Raw genomic sequence first — 26,042 nt, 5'->3', positions numbered from 1 at the left:
AGTAATTTTCCTCACAGACTACAGGGCTTGTAGGCCTAATAGCAATTAATAATATTTAACTAGCTGGTCAAAACATGTACCACTGTGTAGATAACATGACGACGTTTCCAGATAGGTGAAAAAACAGAACACCTTAAAAGCTCAGTCCTGCCCAGCTAGCCATTCAATTGGCATTTTATTTTACATGGTACTGCTTTAGAAAAAAAGCAGCCACAGAGCCCTTCTGAAAATTTATATTCCAATTCTGAAAAAGAATTCGATGCACACAGAGTAAGGACACAATTTTTAAAAGAAAACTAGTTTCAAGATAATTTGAAAGATATTCCAGTAGGGACACTGAAAGAACTGCAGGCCTAAAAACCCACGTGGCCATCGGGTTCCTTATTCTCAACCAGGGACGGCTGAGTACTGAGTTTTTAGTGAACTGAGCTATGCAGTGTGCTTTAACTTCGAGACTAGTGGTACAGAAGTGGGAGTAGGCAGCAAGCAAGTGAAATGGCAAAGCAGCCCCAAGCCAAGGGCCTAAAAAATCAGGTGGTGGGGACGACACACAGGAATGATTACGGAGAATGAAAAGGTGCCCAGTGTCTCAAAAGCCACCTTCCTATGCAAGGTTAAACAGGTCGCTGTTCAGGATTAAGGAGGACCAGACCATAGCTCTTTTCTGCACGAACTACACAAGCCTGACCTAGAACAATTCTAATTTGCTTTTTTCCCAGAGAAATAAGAAAAATGGTCAGAGCACAAGTTCTAAGGCGATTACCCATCCATTCCCACTAAAAGAAAGCAGGGCTGCGGTGTCTGCCTTAGCATCAAGTGGCTGAGCCCTGACTTTTCAGGGCAGTGCTTGTATTATTAGCATACATACATCCGCCATCTAAGTGAGGACAGCTGACCCTTGAGCAACACCAGTTTGAACTGTGAGGGTCCACTTATGAGTAGATTTTTTTCAATAAATATACTGGAAAATTTGGGGAGACCTGCGACAGTTTGAGAAAATTCATAGCTGAATTGTGTAGCCAAGAAATACTGAAAAATTAAGAAAAACCTAGGTATGCCATGAATGCATAAAATAAATGCAGACATATCTACAACATATAAAATAAATGTTAATGTTTATGTTATTGGTAAGGTTTCCGGTCAACAGTAGGTTATCAGTAGTTGAAGTCTGGGGGAAGTTGTGCAAGGGGCCCCCAACCCCTGTGTTGTCCAAGAGTCAACTGTAACCAGAATCAACTGAGTCCAGTTCTCCGTCCACAGGGTCTGCTGAGCACAAGCAGCTCTTCTATCAGGATGCTAACTGTACTGAGGGTAAAGGAGAGGCAGCTGGGCGGAAATCGAGTGTCCTGTTTGGACTTTCTGGGGGGTAAGGCACACTGTTAACACTGGTACCTTCCACACATTTAGTGCTGGTCCTCAAAAGCAACGGTGTCACAAGGAAAGCTATTTAAAGACCAAAATTCTCAAAAAAGAACTGACTGGGTCTTACTCAGTTCTGAGAAAAGATTCTAGAGCACATCGTTGGCTACGCAATTATCATAAAGGTTCCCATCCGCTCACATTTGCTGTCTGCACAGCCCCAGGCGGGGCAGGCGGGGAAGTGACAGGAGTGTAAATGCTCAAGAAAGAGGTTCCACATCTCGTCAGAGCCCAGGGAGCTGCCTGATCTATCCTGCTGCAGTGCTTTTGGGGATCATTTATTACATGGTGTGAATTCTGTAGTTATTTTATTGTTTGATAAAGCTTTTATTTAATAATAATTTAAAATTTTATTGCCCTTACAAATGTTCCAATTTGGATGTTATATGCTTAATCTATCTATGAGGGGCCCCAGGCCACATCCCTGCACTGCCGATCGACCTGGAGCCCCTGCCCGGCTCCTGATTCTACCATCTTGCTGCCTTTCTGCTCTTCATCCTCAGCCCGCCTCCTCCTTCCAGGGCTTTGAGTAAACACCGCAAGCAGGCGTCTCCCATCTGAGGTCCAGCTCCTTACAACTTCCCTCCGCACAGAGCGCATGGGGATTTGCAGGATGAAACGCCTTCAGCTAAAGCTGGCATTGACGTTACCAGGGAAAGACCAGATGAGCAGTTTTCCGCAAGCCCACAGGCCAAAACTGTTTTCACAGTTCTAAAACACTGTTTGCCTTTTCCCCTCTCCATCTCCCACAGTCGTACTGTGCAGTCTTCCTGAGACGGCGTGCAGTGTGACCCGGGAACCGTCTGAACGCAGAAGCACACAGGATCGTCCTTACGTCAGACGTTAAAGCAATGTGTAAATGCGGTAAGCAGTACCACTTGTCTAGGTTTTTTATATTTGGAAAATGGAGTATATGTTAACATGCTTTTTGTTAGTTTAAAATAAATTACTAATATTTTTTAATGTTTTGGTTTTAATTATTAACCACATAAACAAAAAAGTTCTTTGGTATTTGTAATAATTTTCAAGAGTGTAATGGGGTCCTGAAACAATGAGAACTGCCAGGTAAATTATTTTAAAATAATACTACGGCATAAGTGGCTAACCATTGAAACAAGTGTCTGACTCATTCCCATCACATGTTAAAAGAAACAAAACAAAAACTAAAAGCTTTAAACAGGCGCTAGAAGGAAACAGAAGTGGGTGGGGAGACATTCTTCTCTGGACGCCCTGCAGCCGAGGCCCTGGGTGCCTTGTCCGCGTCCCCAGGCCTGAGGTTCCAACAAGCTTCTGTCAAACGCCAGCAGCCCTGTCTCTGCCTCTGTGTCTAACAGCTTTTCGGTCAGTGGCAACGGGCAGGAAGTGCAGGTAAATTAACGCGGTGGTAACTTTACAACACAACCCACAGGTTCTCTGACACGCCTCCAAGAGGCAGAGTCTAACTGCCCTCCCTAAGGGAGACAGTGTGACTCCCCAAGCTAGGTCATTTTTTAGAAGGTGAGATGGTCTCTCCCTTCCCCCAAGCTGTCTGTCTGTGCACCTAGGAAGCCCTACATCTCACATAAGAAGTCTGACTACCCGGACCTACATCCTGGAGAGACGCTGCGGACAGATGCAGAGTGGGGGAGGCCCGAGGACCCCGGGTGTCCCAGCCCCCGGTCACCTGAGTCCTCCCAGCCCAGTCGGCCCCAGACATACAAGGTTGTGATGGAGGCCGCTGTTTTACACTGGTAGTTTAGAATGTTCTTGTAAGACAGCAAGAAGTTACTGGAACACTTCTCAAGAGGAGCCTTCGAACAACAGCTGATTGCTGGGCAGGACAACCGGGGCAAGCGCTTACCCAGGTCCCCGGAGTTCCCCCCGGGTGTCTTCTGCTTGGGAGCGGGCTAAGAAGGCATCTTTACGGACAGTCTTTTCTTCCCGTCCTCCTTCCCACCTCCTCCTGTGTTCCTCACACGACTGAACTACCTGCATTCCAATCCTCAACGGCCTCCTTCTGGGGGAACCAAAGCCCAGACACCAACGAAGTTACACACAGAGGAAAACATGAACATACGTGACTACCGAAAACTGAAGATCCTTCACAGAAAGATACCAGAAACAGTTTATCAGAGGGTGAGGGGAAGATACCGCAGTGCATGATTACAGGTTAACATCCTGACTTTGGAAAAACGTTAAACATGCTAATAGCAACGGACAAAAGTACACAGGCATTTCTCAAAAGAAACGTATATGGCCAATAAACAAATTCTTAATCTTACTCAGACTCAGAGAAATGCAAATTAAATACGAGGCACATTTTTCCTATTAGGACTCACAGAAATGTAAGACTGAAAATCTGTGTTAATTGTATGATGAAACAGACACTCTTCCATTGCTTGTGGGGGAGCAAATTAGCAGTCCTTTTAGTTTGTGATTAGGCATAACATATTCAAATATAAACCCAGGATACCCTTTGACACAGAAATTCTGCTTCTTGGAACTTAACCTGAGGAAATCACTGGCCATGTGCACATGGCTACAGTATCAGGATATTTATAAGAACCTTCTGTATGATTTAAAAGTTTTTGAAACAAGCTAAATTATCAACAGGAGATAAGTTAAATAAATTGTAGTATGCACACTCTGCAGCTCTTAAGAGAGATGAAGTCTGCACACTAAACAGGGTTTAAAGAAATCCATACTGGACGCTTAACTGACAAAGCAGGTTTCCTGACAGCAGGCAGAGCAACCTCACTTCTGTAAGAAATACCATATTACCAAACTGTGAACAGAGATCACACCTACAGGGTGAGATGCAGGGGATTTATTTTCTCCTTTAAACAGATCTAAACGACTGGGATTTAAAAAATGATCATGTTTCACTTTTACAATAAGAATGTATTGCCCTTCTACAAAGGGCAGGAGAAATAGAATCTAATCCACCCAGAAGTAGAACAAGTAACGGAGAAAGTGGAGTAACTACGGTTCCCCTGGGGTGAGGAGGGCTTCTGACCAGGAAGCCAGTGCTTTAAGGCTCTAGGGGACTGGTGGGTACTCGATCTAGGCTATCCGAGCCCAGTTTCCACAGACTGGTTTAGAACAGCATCACCAAGGAGCGGAGGGAGACTTGACAAGTTCATTCCTGCTCGTTGAGGCCGACAGTTTCCACAGCGGCCCACTGGTTGACCACATCTCTGGGTGAAGAGCTCAAATAAGTCAGCCATAGGAAATGACTGTGACTGCTCCCATCCCCAGCTCGGAGCCCTGTCATAAAAGCTCCCACCAACATTCACTTTGCAAGCTTGGACATACCTAGCTGAGCGGTGCCATCACCCTTCCCTGCCGCCTCCTCCCTCCTCTCTTCAGCTCAAGGGCTCTCTCCTACCCGCTTCTTTCTGCCTTGATCTCAAAGGCAGAGCTCAGAGACTACAAACCCTCCCGATGGTGCTAATCAAAGAGGCTCACACTTCCTGCAACAGCAGGAGGTAGGTACTTTTCAAAGTAAGGCAGGGGGATCTGACAGACCACTTGGCAGACCCGCCTACCAAATACCAGCTGCTAGCTAAGATCATCTGTTCGGTTTGTCCAAAGTCTATCTAAAGAGTCAAAACATGCAAGACTGAGGTGCGTGAATTTAACCGTATGTAAATCACACCCTAATAAAGTAAATGAACATTTATCCAAGTACAAGCAAAACAAAGTTTGAATTCAACTCTCCAGAACTTATTAGATATGTCTGTTCTGACCTAATATATGGACATTTAAAATATCATTCCAAGAACCAACGTAAATCAAAAGCAGAAAATACCTAACATTTTGCAGAGAAACATACCATTTCCACAATCCTTTCATAAACTTTGACTTTTCTGATCTTTACCCAAATCTTTTGTATCAGGAAAGATAACATTATCTCCATTTTAAAGATGGGTAAACAGATTCAGGAGGTTAAGTGATGTGTTTGTACAAAGTCCTAGAAGCTAGAAGTCACAGTTCTGGCCAATGCGATCCAGGCTTTCCTACACTGGTACTCTCTCCACTGTATTCACAGAGCTTCTAATAAAACTGCCTCCTCTGGACTCACCGCCAAGTCCATCTAATCACATTTACTAGTCTGCCTTTCCTACTTTATTATTTCATTTCTCTGTCCCATTTGGATGGAGGCTGGAATTAAACAGGAACAAGAAAATCTTGTGATCTGCTAAGAGGTGTTACTAAAATTTCTTAAAAACTGATTCCCTTTATTTGTAGAAATGACTTAACTGAACATATATACATACCACACGGAGCACTTAGTGTGGAGAAGAGGGGATTGTGCAAATAATGTGACAACTCCAAAAATGATGAAAATCTCCAGCTTGGCCAATCTCCTTTTTCCTAGCTGACCTAGGCTCTAAGGCTGCTCTCTCCCTTCTGAGTAAGATGGCCCACATTCTGCCTGTGGAATATCTTCTAAGCCTTTCTCGTGCCTTTTAAGATGGCCTGCACTCTGTCTATGGAGTATGTATCTCTCTGAATAAATCTACCTTCACTCAAAACACAAACAAAACACACACACACACACACACACACACACACACAACTCTAGCTTAATTAAAATCAAAAGATAATTTTGGGAAACAAGCATGAGTTTAACTGAGTAACAGTCCAAATATTATGCTCCTAAACTGCAGAGAGAAAAAGAGGGGGGCTTAAAAACGGGTATAGAACATGACATCTACTTCCCCAGCTCAGAAGTTGGTTTGGTCCCGGTCGTAGCCCAGGATTTCGGATCCGCTCCGCTCCGCTCCATTCTAGCTCACAGCGGCACCGGGAGGCCCCGCGATCACGAATCGACCTGCACTGAGCGGAGGTCAGGCCCTGCCCGAGGGTGCGCCACCTCCCGCTGCTCAGAGCTCTGTGAAGCTGAGGCCTCCGCAACCTCCCGCGCCTCTGCAGGATCTACAATTCAGAACCACCAGGAAATCGCAGGTCAGGGGGTGAGGAGAGCTATTTACTGCACTTGGAGTCGCAGGCTGCTTTCTTGGCCCCCGCTGGCCAGGAGAGAAAGGGAAGGCTATTCATATTTGCAGAGGGCCGAGAGGCTGAATGGCTGAAGCTATGCCCTGTGTGTCAAATACAGGGCTGGGCTCGGAGGGGAGGTCTGGCTTCTTTCTCACTGCTGAATCTCACGGCCAGGTCTCTGTCCTGCTCTCTACACCCGCCCTTCCGGCTCAGCCAGAGCAACAGAAGCTTTAACAGTTAGGTGCTGCAGCCGGTGCCAAAGAGGCCCAGGTGTCGCGTCCACATGTGACGTTTCACAGCTGCCCAAGTCGCCCAAGTCCAGTACCGGGACTGGTAAGCAGACACACAGGACTGTCACCGGTGGCCACTGGCCAGCCACCTTTCTGGCTTGTAAATGAACACATGTAGTGCATATGTAACCTCATGCTAGTAACAGTCCCTTCCTAAAATGATTCTAATCATTTAATACCGAAGGGAGTACAAAGCATTATCCCCAAACAGAAAAGGGTCCTGACAAAAATGTCAGCTAGTAATTTCCAATTTTATACGAAATACACTCTCAGAGAACTAACTGCTGAAATATATGCCTATTCAGGATAAGCTTTACAGAAAAGGCCAAAAAGCAAGAAAAGTTCTCATTAAGAGGCGAGGAGGCAACTGCTCCAGGCCCAAGGCGAGGAGTTTGGCTCACAGGGACAAAATGTGACCAGGAGCCCACACACAGGACTGTAGAACAAGGGTAAAGAATAGAAATACAGGAAAATGAAACCCTAACCTAAGGAGGGAATTAGCCACCTTGGAACACGTGCACAAAGACAGTGACTGAATACACTTACCAACTTCAATCTCTTCTCCAAGCTCCACCAGCAGGACAGTCAAGAGACTTTCTAAAAAGGCATAAACCCAAGAAGATGGGAAGAGCAGGAAAGGAAGCAAGGTCAACAGAAGCTGGCAGACAACAGACAAGTCGTAAAGGACGTGAGCCATCCCAGACAGAACCCTGAACTGGCTGTCAGGAAAGCTCAGCCCACGCCCAGCAGCCCACACCGTGTGGGCCATCACGCCGCATGAACTCCCCGGAAGTGTCAGGAATTTGAAGTGCCTGTGGAAGTTAAAAGCGATGCAGGGAAAGGTTCTAGAATAAGGACTGTGTCCAACTGGATACGAGCAGAGTTCTGAGACCCTCCAGGACAGGTGACTTCTCACCACTTGTCCCTCAGCATCACCCCAGCCGAGGTCAGGCCAGGCCCAGTAAGAGTCACGGGAAACTGGCCCTGGCGACTGGAGAGGAACCCTCCCCTCAACTGCCGGCCGTGAACCCTGAGCATCCTGGGTCACAGCCTCCGGAGACCCTGAACTGAGGACCAGCAACGCTGTGCCCCGACTCCTGACCCACGGTAACTGTAGGTCCTAAATGCGTGTACGGTTGGGAGCTGCTAAAGTCGCAGTTATCTGTTACACCGCAACAGAAATCCTGTCAGGCTGAGGTTTATTTTAGAGAGGCTGAAATCGAGGGCCTCAGAACCCGGGGACACGAACGTGGATGAGGGCAGGGAAGTGACGCTTGGCCAGTCTCCATCCTCCGCTCCCACCACACAGCCTGGCCCTCATGCCCCAGGCCGGCTCCTTGGGGCAACGGAACAGCCACAGACTGACTTTAAAGGCTCCCCTAAGTGATGGCTACCCAAAACATGGCAAACAAAGAGCAAAACAAACTGCAAGCTGATCAATTAGATCAGAAATTACAAAGGAAATGTTTAAATAAACTTATCATTAATATCCAGAGGAATAGAAGATACTGCTTCAGTGAAACAACAAAATGGCTAAAACAACATTCAGAAAAGATGGGGGTGTGTGTGTGAGTGAAGGTGGTCAAAAAGCACAAACTTTCAATAATAAAATAAATCCTGGGGATGTCATACACAGCACAGTGACTACAGGTAACAATACATTTGAGAGATCTTGAAAGTTCTCATCACAAGAAAAAAAATTGTCACTGTGTGTGGTGATGGGTATTAACTGAACTTACTGTAGTAATCATTACACAGTATATACACATATCACATCATCACGTTATACACCTTAAACTAATACGTTATATGTCAATTATATCTCAATAAAACTGGGAAGTAGGGGAAAAAAGGAAAAAGAAGCTTTTGGAAATTAAAAATAAAGCAAACAGAAACATTTAAAAATGGAATAAAGGGTAAAGTTGAAATCTTTCAAGAAAGTAAAAAAAAAAGACAGTTAAAAAATCAGAAAGAAAAAATATAAAGATTAAAGGATCATAAAAAGGTCCAAGATTTGAACAGTAAGTGTGATCCAGAAGGGATAAACAGAGGAAGTCCAAAGGTTAACTTAAGAAAACTTCCAGGACATAAGTTTTCAAATTCAAAGGGGCACAGTACACTGCGGGGAAACAAACATATCAAGTTTTCAGGGAGAAACAACGTACAAGGAATCAATCAGCTTGCCTTTGGATTTGAACAGCAACACTGGGGGTAAGTGAAAGAGAAAAGAAACAAGATTCAATGAAGAGCAGACAGAACAGAGAGTAGAGAGCATATCCAGAGAGGCTAGTGGGACAGCCGAGCACAGACTGAGTGGTCCTAGACTTGAGCAGGTCGGAGGCTCCAGGACAGACTTCTTCAGATAATAGGAAATTCATATAATACCCAAAGCACCTGCCTGTCTTTTGAGGAGGTTTAGACATTCATGAAAGCATCTGAAATTGTAAAAGTATGGAGAAGTATGGGGTGGGAAGGGAGAGAGGCTGTAGGGAGAGAGGAAGAGGAGGAAAAGAGGGAGAGAAAAATTAACTCCAGGAGGGAAAAGTTATGCAGGAAAAAAAGTAATCACAGTTTTGCCACCCTGGTACACAGTACCATGTACAGCTGTGAACAATGTTCACACAGTAGAAACGGTGCTGTAACAAACAGTGACATAAACAAAAAGAGTATGGGAGATGAAAAGATGATCAGTATTGCTAACTGTTAGAGAAATGCAAATCAAAACTACACTATCACCTCACACCAGCCAGAATGCCCATCATTAAAAAGCCTTCAAACGATAAATGCTGGAGAGGGTATGGAGAAAAAGGAGCCCTCCTACACTGTTGGTGCGAATGTAAATTGGGGCAGCCATTATGGAGAACAGGATGGAGATTCCTTAAAAAACTAAAAACAGACTCACCATATGATCCAACAATCCCACTCCTGGGCTTATACCCAGAGAAAAATGTACTTCAAAAAGACACATGCACTCCAGTGTTCATAGCAACACTATTTACAGTAGTCAAGACGTGGAGACAACCTAAATGTCCATGGACAAATGACTGGATAAAGAAGATGTGGTATAGATATACACAATGGAATACTACTCAGCCATAAAAAGGAATAAAATAATTGCCACTTGCAGCAACAGGGATAGACCTGGAGATCATCATTCTAACTGAAGTGTGCCAGAAAGAGAAAGAAAAATGCCATATGATATCACTTATATGTGGAATCTTAAAAAAAGGACACAAATGAACTACTCAGTATTTATAACTTAGATGACTGATTTCTTGAATACATGTAAGCACATTTGACTGTCCTTTATTACTGCATTCTGTTGATTCTTATCTTGTGGTTGGCTTTATTCCTTTGATAACCATTTAAGTTTCAACAGCTAAAGCTCTAAACTGTTCTTAGACACAATGAACAGTACATACATGTATATTAAAAAAATTTAAGTAACAGAAGAGAGGTGATAAAAAGCAATAAAAAATACATTTAAAAGAAAGTATGGGGGGGGTAGCTGGGGAGGAAATAACTAGATCTTCACCACTCTTGTGAATCTAGAGCTACTGCCAAAACTGAAAGAGCAAGTAAACATGGACACGCCACCTAAAAACAGGGCGCTAAGAGCAACACAAGCAGCTCAAAGAGGTGCCAGGAGCCGCCTCCAGAGAGCAGAGCGTGAGGAAAGCTGCTGGACAGCTGTTCCTGTGAAACAAACCTTAAAGCATTAGACTCTCTGGATTATGTTGGTATATAATTTTAATGAAAATAAAAACTAAGAGAAAAGATGAAAAGAAAAACAAAGTTAACATCTTAAAACCCTGTGACACAGCTCCTTTATCAACTCAAGCTCCTGCAAGCACAACAGTATGTGGCACTATGAGCTATTTTTTCAAATGAGCATCCAACTGGCTCCCAGAAATTAAGCATCAACCACTGGCCTAGTATTACGGACTCCCTACATACAGTTTAATGTACAGTGCACCATACACAGCACAATGCAGACTAAAATGGAAACAGAAGCACCACACAGGAACAGAGATGGTCCAGAAGTTCACTCTAAGGAGAACTGGGGAGGTTTCACGGTGTAACGGAATCTACGTTATGCTTAAAAAGCCGAGTGGGCTTTCTTCAGGGCGGGGCGGGGGGGGACCAAAATGAACAATTTTGGTACAGAGGTGTGTGTGATGTATGTGTCTCCTGCAGGAATGTAGTCGAAAATGGAACTGGAATGACTAAATGAGAATAGATCACAGAGGACCTTAAATGCCTACCAAGCAATTTAGGGTTTAATAGCTTTGCATTGCCTACAGGAGTGTAGCGAAAACAGTCACTTTTAAGAAGCATGAAAACCCCAAGCACTGAAAACATCAACCTATTCAGAAATAGGAAGCTACACAGTCCACCTTCACTGAATGAAGCAGAGAGCCTAATTAAGAGGCTGCGAAATCTAACAATCTGGATTAGAGCAGTGACAGCGAGAACAAAATTGTCTCTGGGGAAGTCACTTCATGGTAACAATCCTGAAGGGTTATCAATAAACCACAGATCCTTTGAATATATCAACACATTCACACACTGTCTCTCCCTGGTTTCCCAGCAATACCATTAACCAGAAATCCCAAGCTCCTTTCCAAGTACGATCAAGTAGCACTTAGCTACGTCATTATTTGCTAAATAAACAAAACGTTGAGTTTATGTACATGATCTTGTATGTTCAATATATTAACATTTCAGAAAACAACCAAACCACATACTCAGATTTTAGCTGAGAAAATACCATTAACTATATGCTTGATTTGCTTGCTGTTATAGGCAATGGTTTAAAAATATAGTGTACATGCTATTTTAGGTCTTGTCTGTTTATTTCAAGAAGTTAGTATTCAATATTCTTTTAAAAGCACTCTTAAATGGGTTTATGGCTTTGTTTAAATGGGTTTATGACTTGCAGCAAATAAAGGTGCAAGTATACTGGTAGGAAACACAGTTAAGCAAAATGAATAAAAAGAAAAAAAAACAGTTTATCTAGCAGCTTGCTTGGGTTGTGCTTCTATTCAGAACCAGGGCTCTCAAGTTTAAAGACTCACCAACAGGCACATTCAACACCACGTAAGCATGAGATAAAACGAACATCAGCAGAAACCTGGGACAGCCATCAATGTTCACCACTGTGCGGTTCTGTGAACAGCACGCCCGGCACCACGCCCTGGGGAGGCAGACCAACTAAGACACCGCTGAAAGGAGAGCACAAAATCAGAGCAGGAGGTTTGTTTAGCAAAACAACAAAGTTAGTGCAGTGCAGTCAACAGCCCTGGAGCAGCAGCCGCAACCCCATAGAAACCTGATCGGGGACAGAAGGTCCGCGTGCTAGGCCAAGGTGAAGGCGCCCGAGGGGACAGCTGCTGGCGCGGGCAGGCAGCCAGAGCCTCCTCCTCGGGAGACCCTGACGCTTGTGCTCGGGTGGCTCGGCACGGAGGACTGGCTCCAGGAGAGAGTCGCCTCCTCAGGAGGGAGTCAGGAGGCTCTGGGGCGCCACCCAGGGCAGCAAGTGGGCAGCACAAAATGAATCCCAACGTGTTCCACGTAGAAACCAATTTGAAAATGTCTATTTAGACAGGAGTATTTGTTCAACATTACGCAAAGTACAAAATTTCTACAAGATTCACAAAGATGTAAAACTGCCAGCAGAAGGGCCAACAACAGATGACTGAAAGAGAGGGTGAACTGAAGACGGGTAAAGGGAGCGAGGTGGGTGTGAGCTCCAGTACAGGGGGCTCGGAAATGGGCCCACGTAACAGCTTCCCAGGGCAGGCATCTCCCCTTCTCACACACACACACACACACACACACACACACGCACGCACAATCAACACAAGAGCGCCTTCCCTCTCGCTTGTGACAAATATTTAAAACAAGCTTCCCAAAACGAGCGGCCTCCGCGCTGGAGCTCAGCGGTTCTCACCCGCAAGTCTAAGACAAAGCTTTCACCAAACGGTAAAGAATAAAGGGAAAGGGATAAAGTACTATGTTTTCCATAAATTTCAATTTACTCAACTAAAAGTTTGTCCTTCGTTCTAATGTCAAGTTTCTCCTATTCTGCAGTTTTGTTTTCAAAATCCTTGCAAGATGAGATAAAATTAGCAGCCTGCATTAAGCCCCCACATGCTGGAGTCGCCAGGTGACTCCTAGTGACAGCTTCACAGCCCCGGGTGGTACCCACCACAGCGGTGTCCACGGGAGAGAGGACTGGCCCCAGCCTGGGGCTCCTCTGGCCCAGCGCCTGTCCGCTGTCCTCAGGCCGCAGCCCCTCCAGAGGGCCCAGGCAGGGCCATGTCTCCCTCTCACCGCCAAGGTACCTCCATAGTTCAGACTCGCTCCTTGGAGGAACACATTGGACGCAGTTACCACGGGCACGTGGAGCTTCCAGACCACAAGCAGGCTGACAGCACACGGATGAGAGACAGCCCCTCCGAAGTGCAGGGGATGTGTGGCCTCTGTGCCCAGCGATGTCCTAAACAGAGTGACTGTGACTTTGTCCTGGCTGGCACACACCTGCAGTCTGACAGGCAACCGAAAGGCACAGCGTTGGAGAAGAGCATCTTAAAGCACTGAGCGCCTTGTCCGTAAGGGCTCCTCACTCAGCTCCACCTCTCTGCTCCCTCTCACTTCAGTTCTTCCACCAGGATGTTTGTATCTTCACTCCTCTTTCTTCTTTTTCCATTTCATTTCAGAATATGTGCTTCTTTCCAAGACAAACATGTGGTCTATCAAATTTCTCTTTCTTACTTTATCAATGAATCTAACACTTGGTTACAAAAAGTTCAAACCTCCCATGCAAAAAGAGAAACAGAACTCAACAAAGCCTAAAATATCCCCCCACACCCCTCTATCACCCTTCAAGCTGCCAGTCCAGCGTCCTCCTGCCCTTTAGTGCCAACTCCCTAACTCTACCTACATCGCCACCGCCGAGATTTACCCCTGCTTTACCTGACTCTTCTGCAGTAAATGTCTCTTAGAGGCTAGCAATGAGCTTCCAGTCTCAAAATTAAATGACATCTCCCGCTTTCTTCACCAGCCTTTTTGTCAAGAACTGACTGACCCTGCCATCTTAAACCTTTCTTGCCAATCATGACACTGCTTTTCTGATTCTCCTTTGACCTCTGAACTCCCTGTTCACCCCTTTCTAAAGCCCCGTCCCTGCTGATCTACCAAGGCAAAGGGACAAAGCCAGCAGGAGCTCGCCTTGCCATGGTATAGAGGTGCATTGCAGGGAAGCGTCTGGATCCACGTGAGGTCCGGGGGAGCTTTACTGTGTGCATCAAGGGAAGGAGAAAGGGAGAAGGCAAGTCAGAATCTGACACAAACGTGGCAGGAAATGTTAGCTTGCTGTCTTTACAGTCAGTGGGCCCTGGCAACACACTACAAAAATACTATTTACTGCAAAGCAACGACTCAAACCATACTCCAAATGGAGAGAAAGCTTTAATGGTATCAATGCTTCACTTCCCTAAAATCTGTTTTAAGAAAGGGTTACACTGCTTTCAAAAGTTTTAAAAGTACACTTAATAGCATGACACAACTAAACACACAGTACACTTTAAAGTCAGGACAACCCTCAGCTTCCTCAACTGGACAGCAGGGCTAATGCCACCCTCACACCGTGTCACCGGACTCAGCCTCGAGAAGGAAAGGACGTGCCGCTATGTAAGGTGGCTCTGACCCGAAAGTGCTATTCAAACCCACACAATTATTTTAAAAGCAGTAAGTAATAAAACTTCCACAGAAATAAGGACGGCTTACTTGGGTATCAATAACAGCTGCCACAAAAATCTACAGCTACATTTTGGCTTTCCAATAATCCAGTTAATCTTTTCACTTCACAGGTCAAAATTATAGTAAAATTCCACATAATGAATGAGGGTATCACACTGAAGTCAAATAATATAAAAATTAACTTACATCAATTAAGCTATGTACTAATTTAATAAAATTGAAAATAAAAAACACTAGTAAGATGGTGGAAGTTCGTGTTCGTACCCTTCGTTAACCAAATACAGGAAAAGAGGTGTTTTAGAGAGCTACCTTTTCAAGCCCAAGGACTGCTTTAAGCCTGCTTTAATTTCACCACCACACAATGAACTCTTTTTTACGTTTAGATACAGATTCACAGAGTAGGTATTTTAGGTCTCTGTAAGGTGGAAAATACTCCTCATTTTAACTTCAAGCTATAGTCTCAACAAAATAATTAAAGTAATAAAAATGACACTTGAAAATCCTAACTTGTTCAGGGAACAATCTGCCTTCGTAAATGTGAAGCCTCTATTATGCATTTAATTCTCATAAAATACCATCAAGAAGTTGGTCAAATGAATAATTAATCCATATATTCATTAAAAGCAGACACTTAAGAAGATATACTTCTCAGTTAATTCTCACTTAACCATGGGACTCCCACAAAAGCAGTGTCACAATCCTAGGTATTTATCAGGATCTCCAAGCTTTTGTAAAAACCACAAGGAGCTGCTTCTGCCCACAGCGCACCTACAGAAGTTACTATTCCTTTACTATGTTGTAATAAAACAGATCCTAACTCATTTGCAATTCCTACATATTAGACATTTACTTGAGAAGACTAATATCTTACTTGTTACAGGCACAGATACTTGACTTAAATGAGCCTGAGCCAAAACAATTCACTGGCCCACTCAACTGCAAAGGCCCAGGGAGGGCATCGGGCAAGGGCAGACCCACGTGGACAAATAGCATCATTAACAGCATCTCACCTCAACTTTGGGTGACTTTCTTTTGAGACAGGCTCTCCACAAATGATGCCTTGGAAAAGGGTCACATCCAACTAACAGCTACCCCAGGAGAAGGGATGACCTTCTAAAAACAGCCCTCCCCAATACTTCTGCCACAGCTCCAGTCAGTTCAGAGAAGGTCAAACACCCTGCCTGGAACCATCAGTGCTGCTAGGAGGAGGCAGAGCTCTGGTGGGCGGGGCTTGACTCATGCTCCCACCATTACTGAGGGAAGGGGGGGCTCTCGATGGAACAGGAAGGATCACTCGGAGGGGTGTTGGTACCCCAAGGGGATGTCAGGTGGACAGATGACACGTGATCATCACAGATGGTCATGAGTAGTGTTCCTCAAAACACACCATCAGGGCTTTTAAAGGTGCACTGGCAGACTAGCAAATGCAAAAGTTGTACAAAGCAGGGCTACAGGTTTACAGGTATTTAGTGATTCTCATCAATTTATTCATTACCAAGAAACAAGAATCAGCAACAAGTACCTCCCTTCCCTGCCGACTCTCCTATATGCACTCAACCTTAAAAACTAAATCATGAACAGAAATGAACAAACTTAAATTTAAGAGTTAAAACTATGAAACTTCTAGAGAAAGCACAGGAGAAATCTCAACAATCCTGGGGTAGGGAAAGAATTCCTAGGTAACAAAAAGCATGAACCATACAAGAAAAAACTAACAAACTGTACTTCATCAAAATGAGAAAGTCTGGCTCTTAAAAAGACACTGAAAACCCCAGAGCTAGCCATACTTCATGGTGAGAGACTGAATATTTTTCCCACAAGAAAAGCATGTCCACTGTCGTGACTTATACCTAATACTGTACTGGAAATTCTAGCCAGGGCAAACAGGCAAGAAAAAAATAAAGAAATAAAAAATAAGAAGCATTCAGATTGGAAAAGAAGTAAAACCATCTCTTTTTGCAGGTAACATGATCTCATATAGAGAAAATCCTAAGGAATCAATTAAAACACTGTGAGAACTAATATAAGAGCTGAGCAAGGTTACCAAGTGTATCGAATCAACATACAAAAAAAAAATCAACTGTCTTTCTACATACACTATTAATGAATAACCAGAAAATACAAAAATTTAAAATTCCATTTTCAGTAGTATCAAAAAGAATAAAATACTTAAGAATAAATTTAATAAAAGTGCAAAATATGTATACTGGAAACTACAAAACATCACCAAAAAAATTAAACAAGACAAACAAATGGAAAAGATGTCTATGTTCATGGATCAAAATTAAACATTAAGACAGAAATTAAAATGAACATTTCCCAAATTCTTCTGCAGATTCAATGCAATCCCTATAAAAATTCCAGCTGGGTTTTTTTTACAGAAATTGACAATGATCCTAACTTAAGGTTACCAGGGGGGAAAGGGGTAGGAAGGGATAAATTGGGAGTCGAGATTTGTAGATACTGACTGGCATATATAAAACAGATAAACAGGTTTATATTGTATAGAACAGGGAACTATATTCAATATCTCATAGTAGCTTTTGGTGTAAAAGAATATGAAAATGAATATGTATATTCATGTATGACTGAAGCATTGTGCTGTACACTAGAAATTGACACAACATTGTAAACTGATCATACTTTAAAAAAAAAGAAAGAAAAAGAAATTGACAATGACCCTAAAATTTGTAAGAAAATGCAAGGCACCCAGAATTGCCAAAATAGGGGGAGGGTATAGCTCAAGTGGTAGAGCATGTGCTTAGCAAGCATGAGGTCCTGGGTTCAATCCCCAGTCCCTCCACCTTAAAAAAATAAATAAATAAAACTAATTACCCCCGCAAAACAAACAACAGAATTGCCAAAATAATCTTGAAAAAAGAGTAAGGCTGAATACTCACACTTCTCAAGTTCTAAACTTACTAAAAAGCTACAGAAATTAAGGCAGTATGGTACTGCCCTAAGGATAGACATATAGATCAATGGGACAGACTTGGAAGTCCAGAAACAAACCCTTACATTTATGGTCAACTGACTTTCACCAAGAGCTCCAAGGCCCCTCAATGGAGAAAGAAGTCTTCTTACCAAATGGCATGGGACCGCGGGACAGCTGCATGCAAAAGAATTCGGCTGGATCCCTTCCTCACACCTCACACAAAAATGAACTCAAAACAGGTCAGTGGCCTGAATTTAAGAACTAAAACTGTAAAACTTTTAAAAGAAAACATAGGAGTAGTTATCTGTGACTCCAGGTTAGGTAACGGTTTCCTAGATGTAATTCCAAAAGCACACACAGTAAAAGAAAAAAATACTTCACTGGACACTTTATCAAAATCACAACCTTTTGTAAGCAATACCATCAAGAAAATAAAAAGACCAGAATTGGGAGAAAGTATCTCCAAATCATACATCTGGTAAGAGACTTTTATCTGGAATATAAAGAACTCAAATTTGTCATAAAAAGAAAGAAATTTTAAACAGGCAAAGGATCTAAACATACATTTCTCCAAAGAAGATACACAAATGCCCAAAAAGCACATGAAAAGATGCCCAACATCATTAGCTATTAGAAAAATGCAGATCAATAATCTGTAAAATTACTGAATCACTATGCTGTACACCTGAAATATAATACTGCAGATCAACAATACTTCAATTAAAATAAAAAGAAAAATGCAAACCAAAACCACAATGATACACCACTTCTCACCCACTAGGTTGACTGTAATAAAACACAGACAAAAATAACAAATATTGGTTAGATGAGAATGTAAAATAGTACAGCCAGTTTGGAAAACAGTTTTGCAGTTACCCAAAATGGTAAGCAGAGTTACCATCTGACCCACCAATTCCACTCCTAGACATAAACCCAAGAGAAATCAAACATGTACACACAAGAACTTGCACGTGAATGCTCATAGCAACACCATTCATAACAGCCAAAAGTAGAAATAACCTAAATATCCATCAAATGATGAATGGATAAACCAAATGTGGTATATCCTAGCAGTGGAGTATCATTCAGCCACAGATGGAACTGAGGACTGGTACGTGCCACAGCATGGGTGAACCTGGAGAGCCCAGCGCTGAGTGAAGGAAGCCAGCCACAAAAGGCACGTGGCACCGATGGCACCCCACCACCACCTCCCACTCTGGCTCCAGTTAGGACTTTCTTGCTAATTCTGCCCTCTCTCTTCCCTTCTTAAAGGTCCTTCCGGTTGGCCTTCTGTTTAAATCCTTCCCCAGGCTCACTACCTTCATCTAAAAATGTCCCATGACTACACTTTGATTTCTGCCATGTCTGACCTGCCAGGACAGTTACTGATCATACCCCATACGTGGACATTTAATAATTGTCTTACTGTTTTTCCTGAAGTGCTGTGATTATCTTCCTTCAAGCTCCTTAAGGAGAAAGACATACTTGGGCAAGGGAACACAATAAGACCTAACATTTATTCAGTACCTGCTTAGCTAAATACTTAATATATATCACCTTTAAGTAGGTTTTAAACTCTGAGTTTCTTCACTTATAAATCAGGATACTACCACCAATGCTTGCTGTAAAAACAGTGGGAAAAGTCCAAGATGTCTCAAGTGAAAAAAGCAAGTAATGGAACAGTGCCTGTAACATATTGCTATTTGTCTTTATAAAAACAGAGGTAGGGGAGGTGTGTGTGTGTTTACCTACAGATTAAATATACCTAAAGTAACCTGCACAGGATGCACGCTGGCAAGTGCTTTGGGAGGTGGACACGGGAAAACTTACGTTTTCTATATAGCTCTTTCTACTGTTTGAATTGTCTATTGTATCTCCCATAAACTAAAATAAAAAAAAACACATACACAAATGTATAAAATATATTTTTAAAAATATTAACGCCATAGAGTGTCTCCAACATTGGGTGTAAAAATACATGTCATTTCAGTTACAGTTACCTTGCTTGCTAATATTTATCATAACCCTTACTTTCTTTGAAAGTGCTCATTCTGACATCATCATGTTCTATGGAAAGATGGTATTAATGGACATCTTATTTTGATCCAGGAGTTTAAAGGGCTGCCCCATCCTGTATTTCCAGTGTTCTATGTGCCTGGTGAACAACGTCACACTGCACATCTTAGTCTGCCTAGGATCCTCCTGCCACAAATACTGATAACTATATGGTCACCCTACTGATGAACCAAAGGGAAGAGAAGTTTATTCTTCTTGGAACATCAATCAGAAGGACCATTTCACCAACTTAAGGAGGAAATTACGCAAGTTTGCATAGGAAAGTCCTCTTTTGGAAGTTTCCATAAGTATATAACAAGTTGATTAAAACATTTTGACCCCATACAGTGCACCTCGTCCCTGCCCTTAGACTACTTCAGGGCAGCACTTATTTTATTCATCCTGATAAATCAATTTAAGAAGAGCCATAGCTAGACACCTCATTATCATTACTTCAGATAACAAAGGCTGTTTCTATTTCTCATCTCTAAGAATTCCATCTTGAACGGTACACTTCAGGACATAGTAAATATAGTTTAACCTCCCCAGTTTCCCTTTCTATCACTCATTCTTGAATCTTTTTAAGGAGCAATTTAAAAAACCAAGTACTGCCTTAGACCATAAAACATTTACTCAATCACTTCTGCCTGAGCATCGAGAACTACTTTTCCTCATAAGTATTGGAAGTTCTTATTATTACGAAACACGAAATTTCTCAAAACAATGTAGACAATAACAGTTCATTCTATCAGATAACCTGGAGCATTGGTTTTCAAACTCCAGCTGCCTCGGGATCACTCAAGAGCAGGGTGGACAAACTATGACTCATACAGGCAAGTCAGCCCACTGCCCATTTTTATTCCATGTGCAAGCTAAGAAGGGTGAATTTTACACCTTCAAATAATTGAAAAAAATTCTAAATAATATTTTGTGACACTAACATTTTATCAGTATCTATAACGTTTCATTGGAACACTACCATGTGCATTCCCTTCTGCATTGTCGATGGCTGCTTTTGTACTGTGAGTGGAGTAGAGTTGAGTAGTTTTAATAGTGATCACATGGCCTGCAAAGCCTAAAATATTTACCATTGGGACCTTTACTTAAAAAGTTTGCCACCCCCGGCTCTAGAGGCTTCAGAAAAAGGCAGACCCCTCCCCCTCCACACACTGAAACGGTGGGGGAGGGAGAGATAGAGAAAAGAGGAATGTTCATTTTTAACAGCCACTACAAATAATTTTGATGTATACAACATAGTCAGAAAACACTGATGGGGACTGTTCCTCTACAGATGCTCAGGGAAGGGGGACGGTCATGCAAAGGCCCCTTTGAGTAAGAGGGGGGCCTCCCTCCTCCTAGCCTACGGGTCACATTTTCTTCTTTACCTTTATAGTTTACCTTGCCAGTATAGGTCTCTAATTCACCTTGATCTCTCTTCATCTGCAGTATTAGGTAGGAATCCAGTTTTAGTCCCCTCTGTGGTGAATCAGTTTTCCTGACACCATCTATCAAATAATCCATCCTTTCCACTAACGTTTTTCCAGTGTCTCTATAATCATACGTTAAAATGCTACAAATACACATCTGTCTCTAAACACTCTATGTCAACATCACTGGTGTATCTTACCACAAGCCCAGGGCAGTAAGAACAGTGCAATACTGGGCATGTCTTCTTATCTGGTAAAGCGACTCCCTTCCCAGCCCCACAATTTTTTCTTCTTTTTCTAAGGCTGACCTCGTTGTTTGTGCATATATTCTCCACTTGTAAGTTTAAATTTATAGAATTGCCTCAAAAAAAAAATCCAACTGGAATTTAGACTAGGTTTGAATTAAATTTATAATGGGGGTAATTAATATCATTATATTATAAAGCTAATAGTGGTCAGAGAGAAAGAAGATATTTGCAAAGTCTAGAACAAAGGTTTAATTACTAAGGTGTCCAAACAAAATTTTAATAGAAAAGTGGACAAATGATGATGAGGCAACACACAGAACAGGATACACAAAAATCTAACAAGTATATGACAAGAGGCTTACAAGTAGTATGACCTGAAAAATATATATCAAACTACAAGATACCACCTTATACTTGTAGATGGGCAAACATCAAAAAATCAGAAGATGCCAAGGGGATTCGGGGACATGAGAATGCCCGTGCCCTGCTAGCAGTGGGCCTGGAGACGGGGGCAGCATTCGGGAGTGCCACGAGGGACAACATTAAGTAAATCTAAGCAAACCCTATGATCCCCAGCCACTGAATTCTTACAGAAGTCCACACGAGGACACAGACCAGGACGCTTGCTGCTGCTCTGCCAGCGGTGATGGAGCGCCGGAAGCAACCGGGGCTTCTGCAGGCAGAACAGACACACCCCACAGATACTAGGTAGCAGACCAAAGCAATGACTTAGACCTTCGCATAGCAACAGGGCGAGAGCTTAAAACACTGTGCTTAGTGAAGAAGTAGGAAAGAAAATGAGGTAACATCATTTATGTACATTAAAAATACAAACACACTAAATAAGTAGCAAGAACACTTATCAGTAATACATTGAAACACATTAGAATGGGTGCTTTGGGGTGGTGAGGGTATAGCACAGTGGTAAAGGGCACGTCTAGCATGCACAAGGTCCTGGGTTCGATCCCCAGTACCTCCATAAAACTAAATAAATACAAACCTGACCACCTCCCCCACCAAAAAGAATTAAAAAAAAAGAATGGGTGCTTCGGGGGCTAACAGGAGTAGAAAATCAAGATAAAATGGAATAAAACAGGCAAGAAGGAAAGAAAAAAAGGAATTTAGCTCATACAAAGTCCCAACCTTTGTGTGTGTGTGGAGGGAGCACTAACACAGCAGCCTGCACCTCACAGAAACCACCCTCAACCACACACAGGCCATGGCGCCACCACTAATTATTTTTACATAGTCCAGTTCTATATCTAACAGACCTTTATTAAAGGAGCCCTAAGCATACGAAATTACAAGTGGTGAAAAGTAATATCAAACTTAAAGATAGCCTGGTGGGGTAGGTACAGCTCAGCGGTAGAGCATGTGCTTAGCATGCAGGAGGTCCTGGGTTCAAACATTAAAAAAAAAAAATGAGATAAAACTAATTACCTATCCCCCTACAAAAAAACATTTAAAAAAAATAAGTTAAAAAAATTTTAAAGCTTAAAAGATAAATAAGTAAAATTAAAAAAAAAAAAAGAAAAGACACTCTGAATTGGTAGTGGTACAACCAGAATGCAGGATAAAAATGGCAGTATCTGTTAACTTGGGTAAATAATACAAAACTGTTAAAGAGAGAACACAAGAACACAAGAGAGCAGATTACAAGAACTGTTAGAGACAGCGGAACACAAGAATAGCATTTGCATGAAAGAAGAATTGGGTTTTTGACATATTTTGTTTTTAAGTTCCAGCGTTTGGTTGGAAACACTGACTCCAGAGGGCAGTGAAGGTGGCCGGAGATAGATTTGAGAGCCATCTGGACTGTCCTGTCTCCTGTTCTAACTGCCACACACTAGTAAAGACGACAGTGATGTGGAAGATGTACACGGCGCTCATGATACGGATGCTCCGGGGGAAGTGGAAAAGATGCTAATTTCAAACAGAACAGGAAGCAGAGGGGGAAAGACTGGCAGGTGAGAGTGGAGAAGGGAGTGGGCACATCAGCCCAGCTCTCAATCACTGAAAGCAGACTGTGTGTAACAGAAACCAAATCCGTAACTTTGGTTCATACTCCATCACACTCTACAGGAGTAAGCACCACGGTTCAAGACACATTTCTGCAAGCAAGCAGAGAACTGAGAAAGTCTAGAGCGTCATTGTATGAATGGTGCTCCACAGGGTTGTGCGGTTCACACACTGACTCACTTTTATTAACAGCAAACACTATGTACAGTTCAGAATGTCAATCAATAAATATTTAACATCTACTATGTGCTAGACAGTATGTCAGGAATTGCATAACCTGTGGTTAACAACACCAGGGTTACAGGGGATGGTGTAGCTAAGGGGTAGAGCGCATGCCTAGCACACATGAGGTCCTGTGTTCAGTCCCCAGTACCTCCATCAATAAAATAAATAAGTAAACCTAATTACCTCTCCCTGCAAAAAAACCCACAAAAAAAAAACCCGGAGTTAACTTCACAAGTAACTTAAGTCCAGGTATTCTGGTAACCTAGAAGCCTCCTCTCTTCCCTCTCTCCAGCCCCAACAAAACCTAGACTGGGGTGATAGAAAGGAAGTCAATTTTAATCTTATAAATCTGGACAAAGTTGTCCTCGAACTATGCTCCTGCCAGAAAAACAGCTTTATATCATACTTTATATTGCTATAATATTTATTTTAAAATATATATTTATATAAAATATATATAGTTTATATACTATGGTATATTATAATAATGAGCAGAATTAAATACAGTCATCTATAGTAGTATACTTATATATTTTTACACTTATATATATAGGATATATACTATGTTATAGTAGTACACAGCCTGCTTAGCATGCATGAGGTCCTGGGTTCAATCCCCAGCACTTCCTCTAAAAATAAGCCTAATGGCCTCCCTCACCGCTGGGCAAAGTAAAATGATTAAATATTCCAGGAAGGAAAAATAAAGCTTCTGTGCACCTATTCCAGAAAAGTCTAAGCTGTAGATGTCTATTCCATTTACCCCTCTATAATAAGGAATCATTATTCTCTCAAAAAGTATAAAATCTTACATATGACTTTAAGGATCAAAATTTTAAAAATCAAAAAAGATATACTTACAACTTTTGTGAATTCATGCCACAAAAACTGCCATTCACTCAAAACCACAAAAACCTCAACGGGCCATGAAATAGTTCAAATCTAGCTTCTTACCTGATCTGAACATAAAGCCTGTTAAATCTGAGATTTACTACCCATCACAGTCAAACGAAAAAGGTATACCATATTTACTTTTATCTAGTTACAATAAATGTCTTAAGGTAGATTAATTTTCTGCTCCAGGCTAACATCACTAGAATAATCCAAGTACTAACTTGTATGCCTCAAGTCTTTAAACAGAGACTCTTCTTTCTTGCCCTCCAATCACCCCCTCATCACCTTCCCAGAACGCCTTCATCCCTCTCCTGCCGGAACTCCAAACCACTACCACCCAAACACTTCCACAGAACAAAAAGATCCAGGACAATGATATAAAACTGGGACTCTCAGCTGCATGCGGCTCTTTCACTCACTCTTAGAATTTCAAATTCGTGTCAGAACAGTACAGTGCAATACTGTGTTCAAGGCAGTAGTTGGGGGGGGGTGTTGGCTAATGGTGACTACAAATGTAGCCCCAGAACCCCACAGCTGAGTGGCACTGGTTTAGAAAAGGCAATTTTGAAAAATGAGAAAGTACAAGAGACGAATATATGACATCTACATTTCTCCCCATCAGATTCAAAATATTTCATTTGCAAATCTAACAGAAATCTGTGAGAAATTGAAACGTAATCTGTAACAACCTAGCCATTTAAATCCGACTATAATCAACACATATTTTTCTGATGTGGCCTGACCTACATCATATTGGAATGAGAGGTACTCAAAGCACACTTTATCCTAAGAGAAAAAAAATAAACCAACAGTCTAAAACAACTAAAATTACAAAGTGCAGTTGACACGGCCAGAAATAGTACCACTCTCTAAACATCAAGACAAATTTTAAATAAAACTTCTTACTCATTTATAGCAGATAAAATTTAACACAAGCTATTTAAGATAAGCTTAATTCCCACCTCCAAGTCATTATGACAAGAATCCAGTAACTTCATATCTTCTGTTTTTTCAAACAGTTCATCCATATTTCTAAAAGTATTATTATAATAAATGTTTAAAAACTGGAATAACATAAAAGTACTATTTTCTAATAACTAATTTTTAATTACGAAAAAATGTCCTGGTCTAAGTTTAAGTCACTTCAGCTTCTGGCCAAGATGGGTAACAGGGATGAAATTTACCCTACTACTTTAAATAACTGGGGGGGAAAAAAAAGAACAAAATACATGAAGTAATACTTTCTAAACACTGGACAACAGGCAGCTCAGAGCAGTGATTCTTGAGAAAGGAAAAAAAAAAAAACAAAACAGAACACAGAAAAGCCTACAACTGCCCCTGCAGTGCAGAGAGAGAGAACGCAGGTGGCCAGAGATGACAAGAGCTGGGGAAGAGAGAGCTGTGCAGGGAGAGAACCCAGAGCTCTGACTGAGCGCCAACCGGCCACGCACAAGAGACACCATGCCCCCAGCACCAGGGAAAGAACGCCCATGAGAGAGGGGGGCCAGCTCCAGGGCTCCCTCAGGGTTAAGCACAGTTTGTGTTCCCACTAGTTAGAGAAGAAAAACCTCCTAGTTCCCAGGGCACTGGGTAAAATACTCACAACGGTACTACTGCCTCAGCAAAGGGAAAAGCGAGCCTGGCCAGCTGTTCTCATCACTCTTCATTCACAAAGCTTAAAAGCTGACCTCAAAAGGACCAGGCTATTTCCAAGTAAATTAAATGCATCTCAACCACAAAGCTCAAGAATATATTTAAGAATACAAAAACATCCAGCACCCAGAAA

At 42.2% G+C, this 26,042-nt stretch overlaps 1 protein-coding gene across 3 annotated transcripts in view; it reads right to left on the bottom strand.

The window, feature by feature from the left end:
- Positions 1 to 26,042, bottom strand: part of LOC102540481 (ubiquitin-conjugating enzyme E2 E1) — a 67,640-nt gene that overhangs the window by 9,993 nt on the left and 31,605 nt on the right. Inside the window, exon 1 of one of the 3 annotated variants that reach the window (XM_072949395.1) lies at positions 6,120 to 6,205. The exons of the other annotated variants lie outside the window; for them this stretch is intronic. Coding sequence (XP_072805496.1) covers positions 6,120 to 6,190 — 71 coding nt within the window. The 5' untranslated portion in view covers positions 6,191 to 6,205. Of the gene's footprint in view, positions 1 to 6,119; positions 6,206 to 26,042 lie in introns of those variants that run through there. 3 annotated transcript variants of the gene reach the window in all.

The sequence above is a fragment of the Vicugna pacos genome, chromosome 1 (assembly GCF_048564905.1).
Source record: "Vicugna pacos chromosome 1, VicPac4, whole genome shotgun sequence".
NCBI lineage: Eukaryota > Metazoa > Chordata > Mammalia > Artiodactyla > Camelidae > Vicugna > Vicugna pacos.
This window is presented reverse-complemented; position numbering and strand designations above follow the sequence as displayed.